At 41.5% G+C, this 17992-nt stretch overlaps 1 protein-coding gene across 1 annotated transcript in view; it reads left to right on the top strand.

The window, feature by feature from the left end:
* Window positions 1-16047, top strand: part of LARP4 (La ribonucleoprotein 4) — a 51269-nt gene extending 35222 nt beyond the window's left edge. Inside the window, exons 11-16 of the mRNA XM_050925366.1 lie at window positions 946-1179; window positions 2510-2558; window positions 9325-9483; window positions 10128-10249; window positions 10558-10726; window positions 11138-16047. Coding sequence (XP_050781323.1) covers window positions 946-1179; window positions 2510-2558; window positions 9325-9483; window positions 10128-10249; window positions 10558-10726; window positions 11138-11473 — 1069 coding nt within the window. The 3' untranslated portion in view covers window positions 11474-16047. The remainder of the gene's footprint in view (window positions 1-945; window positions 1180-2509; window positions 2559-9324; window positions 9484-10127; window positions 10250-10557; window positions 10727-11137) is intronic.
* The last annotated feature ends 1945 nt before the right edge of the window (window positions 16048-17992 follow it).

Below are 17992 nucleotides of genomic sequence, written 5' to 3'. Positions count from 1 at the left end.
ATATAACACGGTTTCACCTATAACGCGGTAAGATTTTTTTGGCTGCTGAGGACAGCGTTATATCAGGGTCGAGGTGTAAAGAAAATCCTGTGCTCCAAACTGGTGGTAGTTCTTGAGATTTTCCTGGGGGGCGGGGTGGGGGGTGAAGACAGTGGAGGAAGCCAAAGTGTGTGGGAGAGTTGGTGGGGGATTGCAAGAAGGGAATCCAGTCTGTTTAGATCGTGTGAGATAGGGTGAACATTTAGTATAAAAATTATATTACTTGTCACTCAGTCTGCTTTCCAAGGGGAAACTTTCTCTTAGCTGTGAACTGGATGCTCCTGTGTTGTCTGAAATACTTTGTTTGGAATCATCTGCTTGTATTTTGCAGACGATATGTGCAACTGTCATTAAGTAGGCACTGAAGTAACAAATTGGTTACACTGAGTGTGGTGGTATTAAGTGTCTGTATTTGTTCTTGTTCTCACATAGGCAAATACCACCTTTTTTTTTTATACTCCTTTGTTGCTATAAACTAATCACGGCCCACCTCCCTCTGTTTCACCTGTATGTTAGTGATAGCGTGTTAGCTGCCTAACTCTCTTGAGCTTTTGAAGGATTTTCTTTTGTCTTCATAGTCAGAATTTTTTAGTCAGTTGGGACTTCTGGAAGACTACTCGGGATTACTAAGAAAAGATGGATTGAGGGTGCCTAATTACATGTTTTGGGAGCTGGACAATGGAGCATTTTGTCCTTGTACCATAAAGTCATGGCAAGGGTGCATGGTACCGTGTGGGATATTATTTTAATGATGGAGGAGTAACATTTAATTATTGTCTCTTTTTTTTTTTTTTTTTAATTACTTTAGATCATATTATTGAAAGTGCTCTAGTTTGTTTGGGAGAGAACTCTGCTTATTGGTCCTTATGTTGTGGTGATGACAACGTCTTATTGTATCTCATACAGTGTGAAGCCTCATTTCCGATCATCAAGCAGCTCAGAACTCTGTGCAGAGGGTACAGCTGTGGTTGGTACAGTGTCGATGGGGGATGGACCACTGAACAGAACCAATGTGAGGAGTTTTGGTATGGAACGACATACCAATACATTAACAGGACACCAGGAACAAGGCTGTTCTCAGAAGGATTATCCCACCTCGCAGATGGAGCAGAATGGAGACTACAGTATTGGCAGGGGCAGGTAAAAAATTGCAGCAATGAGAGCCATATGTTACAGTGAAAGCAGTGTGTGGTTGGAGAAACACTGAACCATAGTGTTGGGAAAAGATTGCCGAATTAGCTTTAGATTTATTTTCATAAGCCAAAATAACTTCAGGTACTGAACACAACTGTTCAGTTATCAGTGTAGTGGTCTAGGGAGGGAATTGCTATTCAATTAAACAAGCAAATTGAGCATAATACATTTTGAACTTTTCTAAGTGAGATTGAAAACTGTGACTCGCCATTCATTTTTACAGGCTGTAACGGTAGGAAATCCATACAGCTGGTAGTAAATAGGGATATCCTTGTAGAAGTTAAAAATGGTTTATGTAGAACGGAGTTTGTACAGAAATGTTTTTCTTTAATAACACTTACAATCTGAGTGTAGTGTTAGAGGACGTTAAGGCTTATGTTTTTCATTATTGTAAAATGTGCTGCAAGTCTCTCCTGGTTCATAGTGTGAATGTGGGGGGAGCTTGTGCTTGTTAGCAATTACCTTCAGTTAGTAGTCAAAGCAAAACATTAGAAACAACTTCACACGTAAAGCAAATGGAGAGTGTTTTTCCCCCTTCCCCTACCACTCACTTGGCACCCCCCCCCCATCTCTCTCTCTCTCTCTCTCTCTCTCTCTCTCTCTCTCTCTCTCTCTCAAGGCAGCTGTGCTAACTCTGGGCTTTGTTCTAAGATTCAAATAGCTTGTAGGTAGTGCAAAGAGGGGTTTCACTATGTTGTAAGAACTAGATTGTGACCACAACTCTATTTATGACTGGCCTACAGAATACAAACAATCCATTAAGTAAAACTATGGCGTTTTGGGATTATATTAAATTTTAAGCAAGTACCAAAGTTCTCCAGTCTCAGTAACTGGGAGCTTCAAACATTTATCTTCTGAGATAAAGCCAGTTGATTTTTGGTGTCTGTTAGTACTGGGGTTCTGACTCTTTCTAAACAATTTGCTGACCAAAAATTCCCAAGTAACAGTTGTTCTCTGTAGTAAAGTCTAATCTCCAGCAGGCACATTATGTCCTAAAAAAGTAGGTCTAAAGACCTTTCCTTATAACAGAAAAGACACCCATTCAGTCTGCAAAATAAGTTAATGCACTGAGAAACAAAGTTAGACCCCTAAGAATGGAGAAGAGGCGTGTCTTGGGTCTGATCAATAGGCACAATTATAGATGGACTTTTACATCAGCCATAGGAAGAAGAATGGGCACTTAGGTGCATGCTCTCCCTTATGGGGGATATCATTAGGAACTAGCCTAATATGCTTCCTGAGGTTTGTCTTCACTTCCCTCATTTTTCCTTTAAAGGAGGAACTTTTTCAGAGGTCGGAGAAGACGAGAAGATGACCGTCTTTCAGTAAGTTCCATTTTCATTATTTCATGGGTGGGGATGGGTAGAAGGGAGGGATCTAGGCAGTGAAATGGGCTCTGCTTTACCACTTCATGTACCTCCCCCTCCCTCTAGTGTTGACCTGAATTTGATGGGTTAGTTGTTATGGCTTGCCACTGATCGCATCTGACCAGAAGATATATAGGTTCTTGTCCTATTCAGACTACGGGGTTCAAGAACTCAGTTCTAAATCGGGAAGGGACTCTTGGGGTGCTTGGCAAAAACACTCTCACTGAGGACAGTACCAAATTGATTAACCTTTTATTGAGATTCATAGCATTTATTATTCTTCTGTTAAACTTATGCCTGCAAAACAGTAAAAGAATTCCAGAACTCCTGGTGGTAACGTTTCTATTCTAAGTACCTTAACTTAACATACTGTCACCCTTCCTTGAGGACCCAGTAATAGGAGGTGAAGGACCACCCTCGCTCCTGGCATGCCGGATTACACCATGGTGCTGGCTTCCCTAGTGGTTAAGAATGCTGAGTAATACTATACTGCACATGCTGAGCTGATAGCATGATAGAAGATAGAAGAACAAAGAAAAGAGAGAGCTAAAGACTAAAAGAGCTTAAAGAGCTAGAAGAGCTTTAAAAAGCCCCAAAAGAGCTAAAAGAAGCGCTCCTTATTATATCCTTACAAGATATTTTATAGGCTCCTGATGCTTTGTACTTCAGGCCCAACCTACTGTACCCAAATCTTATTTCCGTACCCTAAGAAATGTATGGCTACCGTTATCCTGTAGGTTAGTGGATTGTGACACTTACCCTCTATATATTAATAAGGATTATCTCACTCCAAAAACTGCCAATCAAGGTTCTCTTGGCGACTACTCTGCTGTTAGCAACCGGTTGTAGATGCCGGCTAAGCCTCCTCAGTGTTGTGTATAGTTCCTCCCTTTGGTTCCCCAAAGTTCAGGGACCATTTCCATCTATGCCTAAAGTTATCAGCTTTTATGCTGATTTACTCTTAACTGATGATACTTTTAGCTATTAAGCGGATCTTACCAGATACGGGCTGGTAGGCTGCTTGCATTTCAGCAAAACTTACTTTATGTATATTAGGAAACACATATCATATGCCTCAACACATCCTAAATTCATTGGAATTAATACTGATAAAATATAAGAATAAAATGGATCAATTCAGAAAATAGCTAGCAGAGTAATCTTATGGGCTGTACTAGCTCCTGTCTGAGTCTGTGAAGATAGAATGTGTATGGTTGCCTGACAAGTGAAAATACATCAGTCTTTTGGTTCCAGCCATTACTTCCTGTTCCTTTTTTTTTTTTTTTTTTTTTTTTTTTTTTAAATGAGCCTGTCTTATCTCTTTAATAACAGAGCAGGGGGTTGGACTAGATGACCTCCTGAGGTCCCTTCCAACCTTAATATTCTGTGAGGTGTATCCTGTAGGATACTTTGTTGCTGAGTGCTCTTCCAAAAGTGTGCTGGTCCACATTGACCACTAGGTGGAACACATTGCAACTTGCTCCTATTATCTGTCCCTTATAATAGGATGCTGAAGACCTGATCCTCTTCCCATAGAAGTAATTGTCAAAAGTCCCGTTGGCTTCAATTGAAGCCTGACTGGGACCTGAAGTGACCTATTCAAAGGGAGTGCAAGAAGTTAGGCTTACGGGCAGTTAGTTATTTAGCATTTATGGTCAGACCCTAGTTTGTGGCTTGTTTCTTTTATGGGGACAGAAAATGTTGAATAGTCTGATCAGCACCTGCCTTAGCAAGGCCTTCAGGCCAATGCTGTTATTTCAGGACTGCTAAAATAATGCATGTAGAAGAAATGCATAAATAAACTGTGGGGGGCCCAGCCACAAGATATCACTGAGGCAGAGAGTTTGGTAGGATTCATACAGATGCTGTGTGGCAGTTCATTTGTTTGTAACATTTTTACTAAGAAAATAGATTCATCTTGTTCCTCTTCCAGAACGCAGCAGTATAGCACACTGGTCTGCAGAGCTCACCAACAGGCAGCCGTTGCAGATTAGAATTTTAATGTTGCTGCTCTTGTACTATTCTCTATAGTTATCCAGGGCTCACCTCGCCTGCTATGAAGACGCTGCTGCTTCTCATGTTATAACTTGGCAACCCTTTTGTTTATCTCTGCAGGCTGCATTAGATGGTGGACTCATGGGCTTGTGTGATAGCAACTGGTATCACTATGTGCTGTGCTTTATGACTGTAGGTATCTTGCATAACCTGTCAAAGTGCAGCACGCAATAGAGGGACTGAGTTACACCTTGCAGTTCAATTCTATCCCCTTTTCTAATGCCCCATCCCTTTGCAGGTATCATTCTCACAAGACTGTATGTATTCAAGAAATCCGGTCTGTGGGTAGCTATCCCGTAGCTATCCCATAGTTCCCGCAGTCTCCCTCGCCCATTGGAATTCTGGGTTGAGACCCCAATGGATGATGGTGCAAAAACAGTGTTGTGGGTGATTCTGGGTAAATGTCGTCATTCCTTCCTTCCTCCGTGAAAGCAATGACAGACAATCATTTTGCACCCTTTTTCCCTGGATTGCCTTGGCAGACGCCATAGCACGGCAACCATGGAGCCTGTTCAGCTTTTTTTTACTGTCACCGTATGTGTACTGGATGTTGCTCACAGAGGCGGTACTGCAGCACTACACAGCAGCATTCATTTGCCTTTGCAAGATAGCAGAGATAGTTATCAGTCATTCTGTACCGTCTGCTATGCCATTGTAAATTGGCGATGAGATGACGGTTATCAGTCGTTCTGTACCGTCTGCTGCTGTCATGGGTGCCCCTGGCTGAGGTCGTCCGGGGGCACAAAGACGAAAAGGGGAATGACTCCCCGAGTCAATCCCTCCTTTATAGTATCTAAAAATAGTCAGTCCTGCCTAGAATATGGGGCAAGTGTACTAGAGAACCAGTGTACCAGAGAGCACAGCTGCTCTGTGTCAGATCCCACAGAAATGATGAGCTGCATGCCATTCTAGGGGGTGCCCCTGCAACAACCCCACCTGTTGCTTCCCTGCTCCCCCAACCGTCCTGGGCTACCATTGCAGTGTCCCCCCATTTGTGTGATGAAGTTATAAAGAATGCAGGAATAAGAAACACGGACTTGTTAGTGAGATAAAATGAGGGGGAGGCAGCTTCCAGCTGCTGTGATAGTCCAGGCAGGACATTAAACTGTGGGGGAGAGAGGAGCCCAGCATCCTGCTGCTATGGTAGTCCAGGCAGTACAGAATCTTTTCTTTACACATGAAAGGGAGGGGGCTGATGGAGCTTAGCCCCCAGTTGCTATGATGAAGACAGTTACCAGCCATTCTGTACCATCTACTGGGAATGACCGGGAGTCATTCCTATTTTTACCCAGGCGCCCCCGGCCGACCTCACCTGAGGCCAGCCAGGAGCACTCACGGGCTGATGACAAGGACGGTTACCTGTCCTACTGCACTGTACCGTCCCCCACCGGGGAAGGGAGGAGAGGGGATGCTGCTGTTCATTGCCCCAGCACCGTGTCTACCAGCAGCATGCAGTAGACATAGGGTGACACTGAAAAAAGTCATCAAATGATTTTTTTCCCTTTTCTTCCACGGGGGGGGCGTAAATTGACGAGCTATTCTCTGAACCACCCCGGACAATGTGTTTGACTCTACAGGCATTGGGAGCTCAGCCAAGAATGCAAATACTTTTCGGAGACTGCTGAGGACTGTGGGATAGCTGGAGTCCTCAGTCCCCCCTCTCTCCCTCCATAAGCATCCATTTGATTCTTTGGCTTTCCATTACGCTTGCCACGCAGCACTGTGCTGTGGACTCTGTATCATAGCGTGGAGATATTTTTCAAATGCTTTGGCATTTCGTCTTCTGTAACGGAGCTCTGATAAAACAGATTTGTCTCCCCGTACAGCGATCAGATCCAGTATCTCCAGTACGGTCCATGTTGGAGCTCTTTTTGGATTTGGGACTGCATCGCCACACCACCCGTGCTGATCAGAGCTCCACGCTGGGCAAACAGGAAATGAAATTCAAAAGTTTGTGGGGCTTTTCCTGTCTACCTGGCCACTGCATCTGAGTTCAGATTGCTGTCCAGAGCGGTCACAATGGTGCACTGTGGGATACCGTCGATTTATGGCCATACTTACCCTAATCCGATATGGTAATACCGATTTCAGCGCTACTCCTCTTGTCGGGGAGGAGTACAGAAACCGGTTTAAAGAGCCCTTTATGTCGATATAAAGGGTCTCGTTGTGTGGACGGGTGCAGCGTTAAATCGGTTTAACGCTGCTAAAATCGGTTTAAACGCGTAGTGTAGACCAGGCCTAAGAAAATCAAGTTTTGTATGGTTACCTGTCTTCTGTTATCCTCTTCCTTTCTCTGACTTTCTTGCTAATGTCCACTTAAAGGATGCATACTTCTATGTAGCTGTATGCCAGAGCCACACAAAATTCTTAAGGTTTGTCATAGCAGTTCTTAGTTATCGGTTCATGGTCCCTCGATTTAGTCAGGCTGTGGCCCCCTAAAATTTCCATGAAGTGCATGGTGATGGTAGCAGCTTTCTGAAAGGTGAGAGTCCAGGGGTATTCATACCTGGACTATTGATTGATCCATGGTCAGTAAGGCTTCTACCAAGTACACTTTACTTACAAAGTAGAGGAGGTTCTCTGTTTGGTCCTGACATAAATAGAAACCCATGAAGGAAATGTAGTCTTTTATTCTGTGTTTTCTGCTTGGCTTAAGAGAGAAGTCTCTCAAGTAGTTCACTGACTCATAGACTCTAGGACTGGAAGGGACCTCAAGAGGTCATCGAGTCCAGTCCCCTGCCCTCATGGCAGGACCAAATACTGTTTAGACCATCCCTGATAGACATTTGTCTAACCTACTCTTAAATATCTCCAGAGATGGAGATTCCACAACTTCCCTAGGCAATCTATTCCAGTGTTTTAAGTATCCTGACAGTTAGGAACTTTTTCCTAATGTCCAACCTAAATCTCCCTTGCTGCAGTTTAAGCCCATTGCTTCTTGTTCTATCATTGGAGGCTAAGGTGAACAAGTTTTCTCCCTCCTCCTTATGGCACCCTTTTAGATACCTGAAAACTGCTATCATGTCCCCTCTCAGTCTTCTCTTTTCCAAACTAAACAAACCCAATTCCTTCAGCCTTTCTTCATAGGTCATGTTCTCAAGACCTTTAATCATTCTTGTTGCTCTTCTCTGGACCCTCTCCAGTTTCTCCACATCTGAGGGTCCACCTGGCTGCAATCCCAGCATTTCACACACCTGTAGATGACAAGTCGGTGTTTTCCAGCTCTGTCAAATTTTTAAATGATTTGGACGGACATTCTCCCCACCTATTAAAGATCCTACTCTGTCCTAGGATTTAAACTTAGTTCTCACAGGATTGAAGAAACCTCCTTTTGACTCCATGGCCACATGCTTGTTGTCTCCTTGCTCGATGAAATGTGGCATTTCTAATAGCCATTACTTAAGCTAGGAAGTTTGTTGAGCTTTGGCCTCACCCTCCTTGTATGATTTTTCACAAAGACAATGTTGCCCTGCATCAGTACCCCAAATTTCTCACTAAAGTTTCAGATTTTCATTTGAATCAAACTGTTTGCCAGTCTTTCCCAAGCCTCGCTCTCACACAGATAGAGGCTACATATCTTAGAAGTTCATGATGGATTATCTTTTTGCTTGGACTAAGGAGTTTAGTTTTATCTCCTCCGTTATACATTTCCTTTGCTGAGTGAATGAAAGGGAAACCTGTTTGCTCTGAGAGCATCTCGTCCCTAACTTCCTTCTGCGTTTGTCTCGTCAACAACATTGCAAACGTTCTCTACATCAAATAATTTTAGCAGATTCTATATGGACTCTATGCATTTGCAGAGCTGTTACCTGGTCTTCAGTTTTGGTTCAGTTGCTTACCACTCATTGTTTCTCTCCCAGGCCTCCAGCAACAATGCTGAATTTGGGAGAGAAGTACTGGGGTCCTTGTTCGGGTAGACTCAATACCCTTATCCACTGAGAACTGCTTGTGAGTCACCTAAAGTGACCCCAAGCACTTGAAGATGGAAAAAATGGTTACATACCTGTTCTTTGAGATATTACTCATGACTATTCCCCAACCTACCCTCCTTCCCCTCTTCGTCAGAATCACTTCAGATGCAGGCTTTAGGTATGAAAGAGCTGAGGTCGGGAGCGGGTCAGATGCTCCGTGCCTTATCTTTGCTTAGCAGAAAGAGTGTGTTGAGGCAGCATGTGCTGCCGTTGCAGGTACAGTTATGGGAAAAAGTTCTCTGGCTTTGATGCACTGACACACAGACTCCTGAAGTGTGTACCGTGTCTTGAGGAACAAGAGTTACAGAGCAGGTCTGTAGTCATTTTATGCTCTAGATGGGCAGTAACATAGATTTCACTGAACTGAAACTGCAAAACAAGTATAGGGAGGCAAAATGAAACCATTGCAGTTGGCATTTGGCCAGGAAGCATCCCAGTTCTTATTAAAGCGATATGGAGTTTCTCTTCTGAAAGATGTCACTGCGTTGACACCCACCATCAGGTGTGGGCTGCAGACTGACTCTGAGGGAAGGATACAATCCCTGAATCGTCAAGATTTCATCATGCAGGATGTGATGTTTGATAGACTTCCATTCAAGAACTGTTTGGACATTACTTAACTTGAGACCTTTATAGGCTCACAACACAAGGTGGTATGGTTATGTAGCGTATGTTAACAGACCTTTTTTTTCTTCTAGCGACCTCAGCCTTCAGCAGAAACAAAGACTCAGACACCAAAGTTTGACTTACTAGCATCAAATTTCCCTCCTCTGCCTGGCAGTACAGCAAAAATACAAGGAGAACCTGTGCTGGAAAGCAGAATGTCTGACATTGTTAAAGGAACTGGCAAAGAGAAGGTACTTGTTTCTACTTCTGGAGTGCACATCAAGATGGTTAACTTCCCTCCTCCACATGTCCTTAAAATTATTCAGGCTTATTCTGGTAGAGCTGTAAACAGCACTGTCCCCAAGCAGGTCTAAACATATAATATTCTAGCCTTTTCTGTTTCTGTTCTTGGGCTCACGGACTTCCAGGTGGTATCTAATGGAACCTGTGCAATAACCACTCCTCTTTCCAGATTTAGTGTTGGCACTCTGTATTTCAAAATAAAAGCAGCCAGATCAGCAGTGGTGGCTTCTGAAGTACGGATCAGATAAAGGGAGTCTGGGGTAGGGGTGGGTTTTGGAACAATCTGTTTACCTGCAGTGGTGCTGCTGCTGGTCTCTGCAGTTGTACAGAAGGCAATGGCCTTGTTTGTTATCTGTCCCCTGTTTTTTCACCTGATGTAAAGCCGGCAGTTCTGTATAAAAGATTTCCACTGAAATAAGTGCCATGTGCATATTCTATTTAACTCTTACACTGTGTGTGTGTGTGTCTATCAAAAAAAATAACTTTAAATTCTTGATGGCTGGTGACTTAAGTTTTGTGGTGGCTAAAACGCAAGTACTGGCATAATGACTGTCGTCCTTCTGCAGTTTTAAAATTCCATTTGTCTCTTCAGGAGAGCAAAGACTTGGTGGTCAGTTGTCCTGCATCTGCTCAAGAAGAGCAGCCACAGAGTCCAGTCCAGCAACCTGTCAAAAGTGTGAGCTTACCAAGCAGGGCTGAGGTTCCAGCCCCAAGGTATATAATTCGCTTGGCTAATTTGAGAAATCTTTTTAAAATAAGATGTTGTGTAGTGTGGAGGATAGTCTTGGTTACTTCTGCTCTAAGGAATCATTATCTCCAGTCTCCCTCTATACTATACTAGTAACTAGGCCTCTGTTACTCTGAAAAGCTGATTGCTGTTCAGAACCTGGTGGTAATGACTTTGAGCATCCTACTTGGTTAAAACTGCTTCAGTGACTTGAAAAAAAGGAAAAAGGCATTCCGGAAACTGAACTAACTTTTAAACAGATTTTAATGTTGCACTATCTTGTCTAATCTATTAGCACAACTCAGCCAGACAAGAAGCTAGAGGAGGTCTCTGCTCAGAAAGGTGTTAATAGCCACACTTCCCCACCTGTGTCTGTACGTCCCCTCAGTGCTGCAAAGCCATCAAGGACAAATACCACTTCATCCTCTACCAATGGAAATGCAGTGCTTACTGTGACAATACAGGTAAGATCAACTGCCTTGGGTGAGATCTCAGTACTTTCTAGTAAACAGACTTCCACATGTTGGAGGTTGATGGCTAGGGAAACTGGCTACTTTTCTCTCTGCTCTGCCCCCAGGACAGATCATGGTACAGTCCCAAGGGGGCTGCTTTCCTCTCTTCCCTCCCTCTGCTCCCCCCCCCCGGGGAGGGGGGGCGGGGCGGGGAGCAGAACATGGTACAGTACCTTCATATAGATTCTGATTTTTGAGCTGCCACTGGATATTAAACCAGCCTGGCTCAATATACAGAGCATGTTCTGGCATTGTGTTCTTTTAACAGTGTGCCTGGGGTATTCTTGAAGAGCCCTTTCCAGGTATAGGTTGTTCTTAGCAGAATGCATAAACTTTACTCTTTCTCTACCCTTGGCATCAAAGGAGCCACGCAAGCTAAGTTACGCTGAAGTCTGCCAGAAACCCCCAAAGGAGCCAACTCCAGTTCCTGTTCAGCCACTTAGGGAGCTTCGTACCAATGTAGCTCCCCCTGCCAAAAATGAAGAAAACAGTACTTCTGAGAAGGCTTCAGAGAGGGTCCATGAGAAGCTTGAAGGCCGGGTAAAGGATCTTTCTGGGTTCAGAGGCAATGGGCCTCCCAGGGGAGCTGCTGGAAAAATCAGGGAACAGAGACGCCAGTTTGGACGCAGATCTTCACCTCAGGGAGCACCTCGGCGTATCGGCAAGGAGCAGTATCTGCCACCCCGATCACCAAAGTAAAACTCATCCAACTCTTCTTCTGTATTTAATTTGAGCTGTGGACTAAAGAGCAGCAAAGGAGATGGACTATAAAGGGGAGGTATTCGGGGAACACGAATACTGAATCGGAGTATATGATTTGAGTGGGAGAAGGTGGGGAGGGTCCCAAAATTCATCTCTAAAAGTGATTTCACAAATGCTGGAGGATTCCAATCAATATAAATATATAGAGATTATAATTTTTGTATTTTTTTTTTTGTTTTGTTTTTTAATTTGCAGAGTGTTTCCTGCCTGAAATCAGCTTTGAGGTTGTGAAATTAGTGCTTTGACCAGATGAAAAAATGAAATGACATAATAACGTCCCTCAGTGTAGAAGGAAGAGGGCAAGAGAATATTATTTTTGGAAAAAAAAGAAGCATTTCTGTAAAATTAGAACTTACTTTTTTAAACCTCTTTAACATTTGGCTTGTAGGATGATATGTATGCCATTAATGGCCTCGCATTGCAAAGCAGATCCACAACTGAGATGCTTGGTCGGCGTGCTTGAGTTGCGTGAGTGCAGCCAGATACTGTTTTGTCATGACTTAGTCACTGATGATAAAAACTGAATGCACTACTGTAGTAGAACTTCGTGTTTCCAGCTTGAAATTTAGTCTTTTGACCTTACTAATATTTCATTGAGCAAATGTTTTTTAAACTCTGATTTTACTGGAGATCTGATTGTTGATCAGACCATAAGGACAGTAAGAATAGTCAGTATCCTAGACACAAGAAGAGGGAGTGGGGGCATGTTTGGGATTTTTAATTTTTCCCTTTTTTTCTGCCAATTGAGGGCAGCATTTTAATTTTTTTTTTATTGCTTAAGTGCTACTTTCTCTAACCCCTTTATTACAGACGTGTGTGCATTTATCTGGTATGTTTTCCTGAGGCAGGCCCAGTTAATGGAAGACTGCACAGCAGATGGTGGTAGTCTCACATGTGAAGAGCCTGAGCTTTCATTCCCACTCATGGAATTCTGCTTTGCAGGTGGGAGTCTTGAGGGCAGGTTTAAAGCCATAAATGGGTCTAAAATTAAGGCTTTTTATTTCCTTTAAGACATTCAACAGTTTAGGGGCATGGCCAGGTTTCCATGTAGTGATTCACATTGGTTCTCTGGTCTAGTGTTAAGCACTGCTTTATAGTACAAATACTAGAGGAAACTCTACAGCAGATAGTAGCTCCTGACTTTTTTCAGTTACTTGGAACTAACAGTTTAAAGTGGAACAAAGGCCATGAGGCTTTAACTTTGTTTCAAAGAGGTTTCTTTGACTAAATTCACAACACTGTTGTGTAGTAGGCCGTTAAGTTTATAAGCTAGTAATTACCGTAAAGGACTGAAGGAATCAGGAAAAATACAATACGTTAATCTGCCAAAATAAACATGCCCATATTCTTAGTTCTGTATAAAGTGTTAAGAAAAGTAGCTCGCAGCAGTAAGAATTGTACCTGGGTTTTTTTTAAGTGAATAGGAAGTGTATGAATTTAAAGATGTAAGTTGTGAACACTGGAATATTCAGTTGTGATACATTCATTCTAATGGCATCACTAGCATATATTACTAAGACGTTTACGGTATGTAAGTGGCAGTTAAAATGACATTAACTGTGAAATTTCATCTTTTGATTTCTTAGCCAGGTAATCCTTGGTGATTTCTTACTTAGTAGGCATTCTCCATCAACTGCTTTGAGAACTCTTGTATCTATTTTTATAAATATATATAAAGTCAGAGTTGTCATTTCTCTAACTTATTACTCAGTTTGGCAGTTGCTTTTGATTTGATTCATGTCATATATTTATGCAGTTAACTGTTCATTTTGTGCATGTTACTTATATAAAAACAATCATTACTCACTTTTAAACTGCCTGTAATGGGTTTGAGAGTTTAATTTACCAAAATCATGGATCAAATCTATAGTTTAAAAATGCTTACAAACCTCTTTCAGTTTACTTGGATAATGCTACATTTGATGGGAATGATACAAAGAAGTTTAAATATTTAAACTGTCAAGAGCTCTGTGAAATGCATCAAATTTCAAAGAAGCTGCTTTTTATAAATAATTTTATAAACTTAATTACTGCACTCAGACTGGAAAATAACGTGTATTCTGTATAATAGTCACCAATATTGGATAGTGTGCACTCTCATCGCAGAGTGAACATGTATTGGAATTCTAATAGCAGCCATAAGCTGGTTGCAGTTAAGAGGAAGAGCTCTTTGGCAGAGGCTTTTGCAAATGTACAGTCTCTGGCCTAGCTTGGCTGTACTGGCATGTTAATTTTTACCTATGTGGGCATCTGCTTTTAAATCAGTGCATAGAGCCTGTTGAGCTGAAATATAGAACTTGAGTATTTCTGACAGTTGTAAAGTGTAGCTTTTTCCTTTATTAGATGTACAAAAAAATCCTTACAGCGTTATCTCTTTTCTTGTAAGGTGATTGGAAAAACTTGACATGTGGAAGGAATGTTTTATGTCTTAAATGTGCATTTTCCAGCAACAGATTATGGTCTTGTATAGTGTATGCAAATAAATCTGTAAACTTGTTGGCTTTTTCCAGCATATTCTAACTCTATCAGATTAGGGAGCTCACCATAACTAAACTAATTGATACTGGTGTGCAAAGATTTAACATTAGGATTCCCCTCCTTCCCCTACCGCCATCGACACTTTTTTTTTTTGTCTGTTTTGAAGGGTTTGGGGTGGGAATAATAAAGTAAGTATAAAGGCTGTGAAAACAATAGTTTTGTGTGCAAGTTCTCCTGCAGTACTTGTATTGCATGGCAAATACATAACATAGATGGGCTAGCTGCTACTTCTCATTCTTCAGATATAGTCTCAGGCAAATTCTTGCCTCTACCCACCAAGTTGTCCTGTTTGGCAGACAATTGGAAACAAGGACAGAATGACCATTTCGGAGCCAGATTCACTGCCGGTGCATCTCCATTGACCTCAGTTGAGGTGCATCATCTTATTAGCAGAGGTAAAACTGGCTTTTGTTCCACAAAAGTTCATTGAGCTATTGAAGATAATGGATTCCCAGTGGCTCTCTCCTTGATAGCCACATCAGCCAAACATGCATTCTTCTGCCCTGCTGACTGTAGTTAAAAAAAACAAACAAACAAAAAAAAACGAAACATGCACACACAAAGTGCAGATCTCAAATAACTTTTAGTTTCACAAACTGTCACTTGTTTCCAAAATTAGTCTGTTTTATTTTGTTAGCTACAAAGATGTATTCCCCTAATTAAACTTCTTCCACTTTATTTGTGGAAAAGATTGGGCCATTTTTTTGTATTTCTGGGGAGGGGAAGGAGGGACTATTTGCATGTGATTGTAAAATTAAAAAAGTGCAAAAGTTTAAGTTCTAAAACTGTTAATTTTATAGCATCTTACATTCCTGCTGTCTTTGTTTAAAAAAAAAATAACCAAGTTAGCTTGGCACAGTATGATGGTGCAGTTTTAGCAGTAGGTAAAATAAAGTAACCCATCCTATTAACCAGAAGAGAACAAGGATGATATTGTGGCAGATCAGTAGCAATTAAGTGACTTATCAATGCTTTACTGTAGTTAAATAGCTATGGCCTTACTACTTTGTCAATATCCACTTAAATATCTTGAAAATGTCCGCTGTTTTTACTGTTGCCCAAGTGAAGGTTCACTTGGGATAAAATCTGTGTACAGGCAATATATTAAACTTCTAAAATGAACCATTGTATTACAGACAAGATGCAACAGAAATGCACTTAAGAGGAAAACTTGCTTCTGATGAGTTTGTTTTGTAAATCCTTGATTGCAACAGATATGCAAATAGACTTTTGGTTTCTAATTTTTGATATTTCCTTCTGAAATAAGATTGTTGCCATTAATCTGAATGATTTATCATGCTCTTCTTGTTTGTATATATATTACATCTAGCCTGAGCTTCCTTTAGGATGGTACATGATTTTGTTTTAGTTTTTTTTTAGATGGCTCTTCTATTAAGTGTCCCTCTCATAGACACTTCAAGAGGTCAAATGAGTCTGGTTTTAATATACTGTTGGGAGGACTTGAAAGTAGTTAAAGATTATTTCTGAAAAATCCATCTGCAAACTAACCTGTAACAACCTTCAATTTTATATTTAAGAACCAGAGTTTTATTTTTATGGCGCTTCAGTTATGGTTACAATATAAAAAAAACTTCACATGTAAACAGATTGTGCACAAATGGCTTTTGTTCTAATTTTTATAAAATACAAAATATGCAGATAATATATTGAGTTTAAGTGACTATATTGACATCTCGCTCCTCCCAGACAATTCTGACATTCCCTTGGCATGTATGATCTCTCTCCAAAGTGGTAGGGCTTCAGTAAAAGAAGAAAAAACGCAACTTATCTGGCTTCTTTACTCTGTCCATTGTCAAAACTGTCCAAAACAATTTCTGTAAAACAGGTTCATGCTTTAAATGTTAAAATGATAATACATGTATTTGTATTTCTGTTTTTGACATTGACATTGCCAAGGTGCTATGGGAAATTGAAATAAAAGTTAGAAAAATAAAGCTGATTTAAAGAAGCAATCCTTCTGTCTTTTATTTCACAATGAGATGCTGTTCTGATCCTAAATGGCTTCTAATACTACTTTCCATACATGACTTTAAACATTGCATAAGGTCTCCTATCTTTGCCATCTTGAGATAGTAGTATTGTTTCATGTTACAGAAAAGAAGATGGATTTCTTTTTTTAAGATGGAAAGGTTGAAGGAAAATAGTAAAGGCACGGTAGTTCAGATTTATTCTGGAAAGGAAAGTTAGTGAGCACCTGACTCCAGAATGATGTGTTGACTGCAGATGGACAAGTTGTTCCTTTCCTGTATTTGAGAGCAAGAGGTCATTAATGGCAGGTAAAACAAAAGTGTGAGTAAGCTCCTATCTCTGTATTTCTAGCATACTGATCAATGTGGTAGCTCTTGCTAGTCCCTCCTTCAGTCTTCGTGAGCCTCCCTCAGAGAGAGGAACCCAAGGAAGAAAATCTGTTTCACCTGTTTTGGGAAGGCCTCTCAATTGTGGCATGAGTTGTGTTGTGCTCTAGAACAAGACATGAGTGCAGTAAGGGATTCCACAACTGTGTGCCCTTCAGTGGAAGCATGTCTTGTTCCAAAGAGCCTCAAGATGGGTTCTGTCAGCTTCATGTGCTCTGAAGCCCCACTTCACCATTTGTAGTTACATGCCACATCTGTGTGACAAGGTCACCAATGTGTCAGCTGTAGCTCAGTTCAGCCATCGTAATGGCCTGACTTTCAATAGTACTCAGAACCTGTAGCTTCACTGAACTGTTCACGTTGCATGCAGGGCCCTGGATGGAGTGGTAAGAAGACCCTACAGAATGGGAATTTTTAAGTAGAGTGAGCTAGAAGAAAGCTGCCTATGACTGAAGCAGGGGTTTCCATGTTGTAATAAATGAGCTTGATGTGCCATCAGTTAATTTCACAACCGTTTTTTAAGGTGGTGTGTGAACCAATACAGTTTGGGAGCTGCTGAACTAATCTTACTGTCCATCAGTGCTAGATGTGGAGGACAGTGTTGGCTTGCTGCTGCCACAAACCTTAATCTCCTCTTTGAATACATTCTGTTGGCTGGCCTGTGCAGGAATAGACAACTATCTATTTCCTATCAATCACAAGAGCCCTAAGCAGCACTATTCTGCAGAGGCCCCCTGAGCTTCTATTACTGATGCCACAGAAGGTGGTTGCAGACCAATGTCTAGTGAATGGATACTTTACTGTAACTAGCACCAATAGCCCCTGCTTTTAGTACTGTCAGCTGTGATGCCAGTCTGAATGGGCTGTGGGAACATAAGAATGGGCATGTGGGTCAGACCAATGATCCATCTAGCCCAGTATTCTGTCTTCCAATGGTGACTCAGTGCCGTATGGTTCAGGGATAGTGAACAGAACAGCAATTTTGAGTGATCCATCCCCTGTTGTTCAGTTCCAGCTTCTGGCAGTTGGGGGGATTTATGGACACCTGGAGCAAGGGCTTGTGTCCTTGACCATGTTGGCTAATAAACATTGGTGGATCTATCCTCTCTGAATTTACTGGATTAAAAAATAGGTTATTCTTTTGGCCTTTACAACATTCTATGGCAACGAATTCGACAGGTTGACTGCATTGTGTGAAGAAGTATTTCCCTTTTTTAAAAATCTGCCTACTGATTTAATCAGGTCCTCTCTAATTCTTGTGTTCTTTCTCCACACCATTATTTTATAGACTGCTATCATATCCTCCCTTAGTGCTTTCTTTTCCAATCTGAACAGGCCCAGTCTTCTCTCTTTATATGGCAGCTGTTCTGTACCTCATAATCATTTTTTGTTGCCCTCCCTTATGCATTTTCCAATTCTAATGTGTCTTTTTGAGACAGGGAAATGACATTTAATTCAGTATTCAAGGTGTGGACATACCATGGTTTATAACGTTACGATATTTTGTCTCATCTATCCCTTTCCTAATGAGACTTAACATTTT

Source organism: Gopherus flavomarginatus, chromosome 16, assembly GCF_025201925.1.
Source record: "Gopherus flavomarginatus isolate rGopFla2 chromosome 16, rGopFla2.mat.asm, whole genome shotgun sequence".
Taxonomy (NCBI): domain Eukaryota; kingdom Metazoa; phylum Chordata; order Testudines; family Testudinidae; genus Gopherus; species Gopherus flavomarginatus.
The sequence above is the reverse complement of the archived record's forward strand: the minus strand, read 5'-3'. Positions and strand labels throughout refer to the sequence as shown.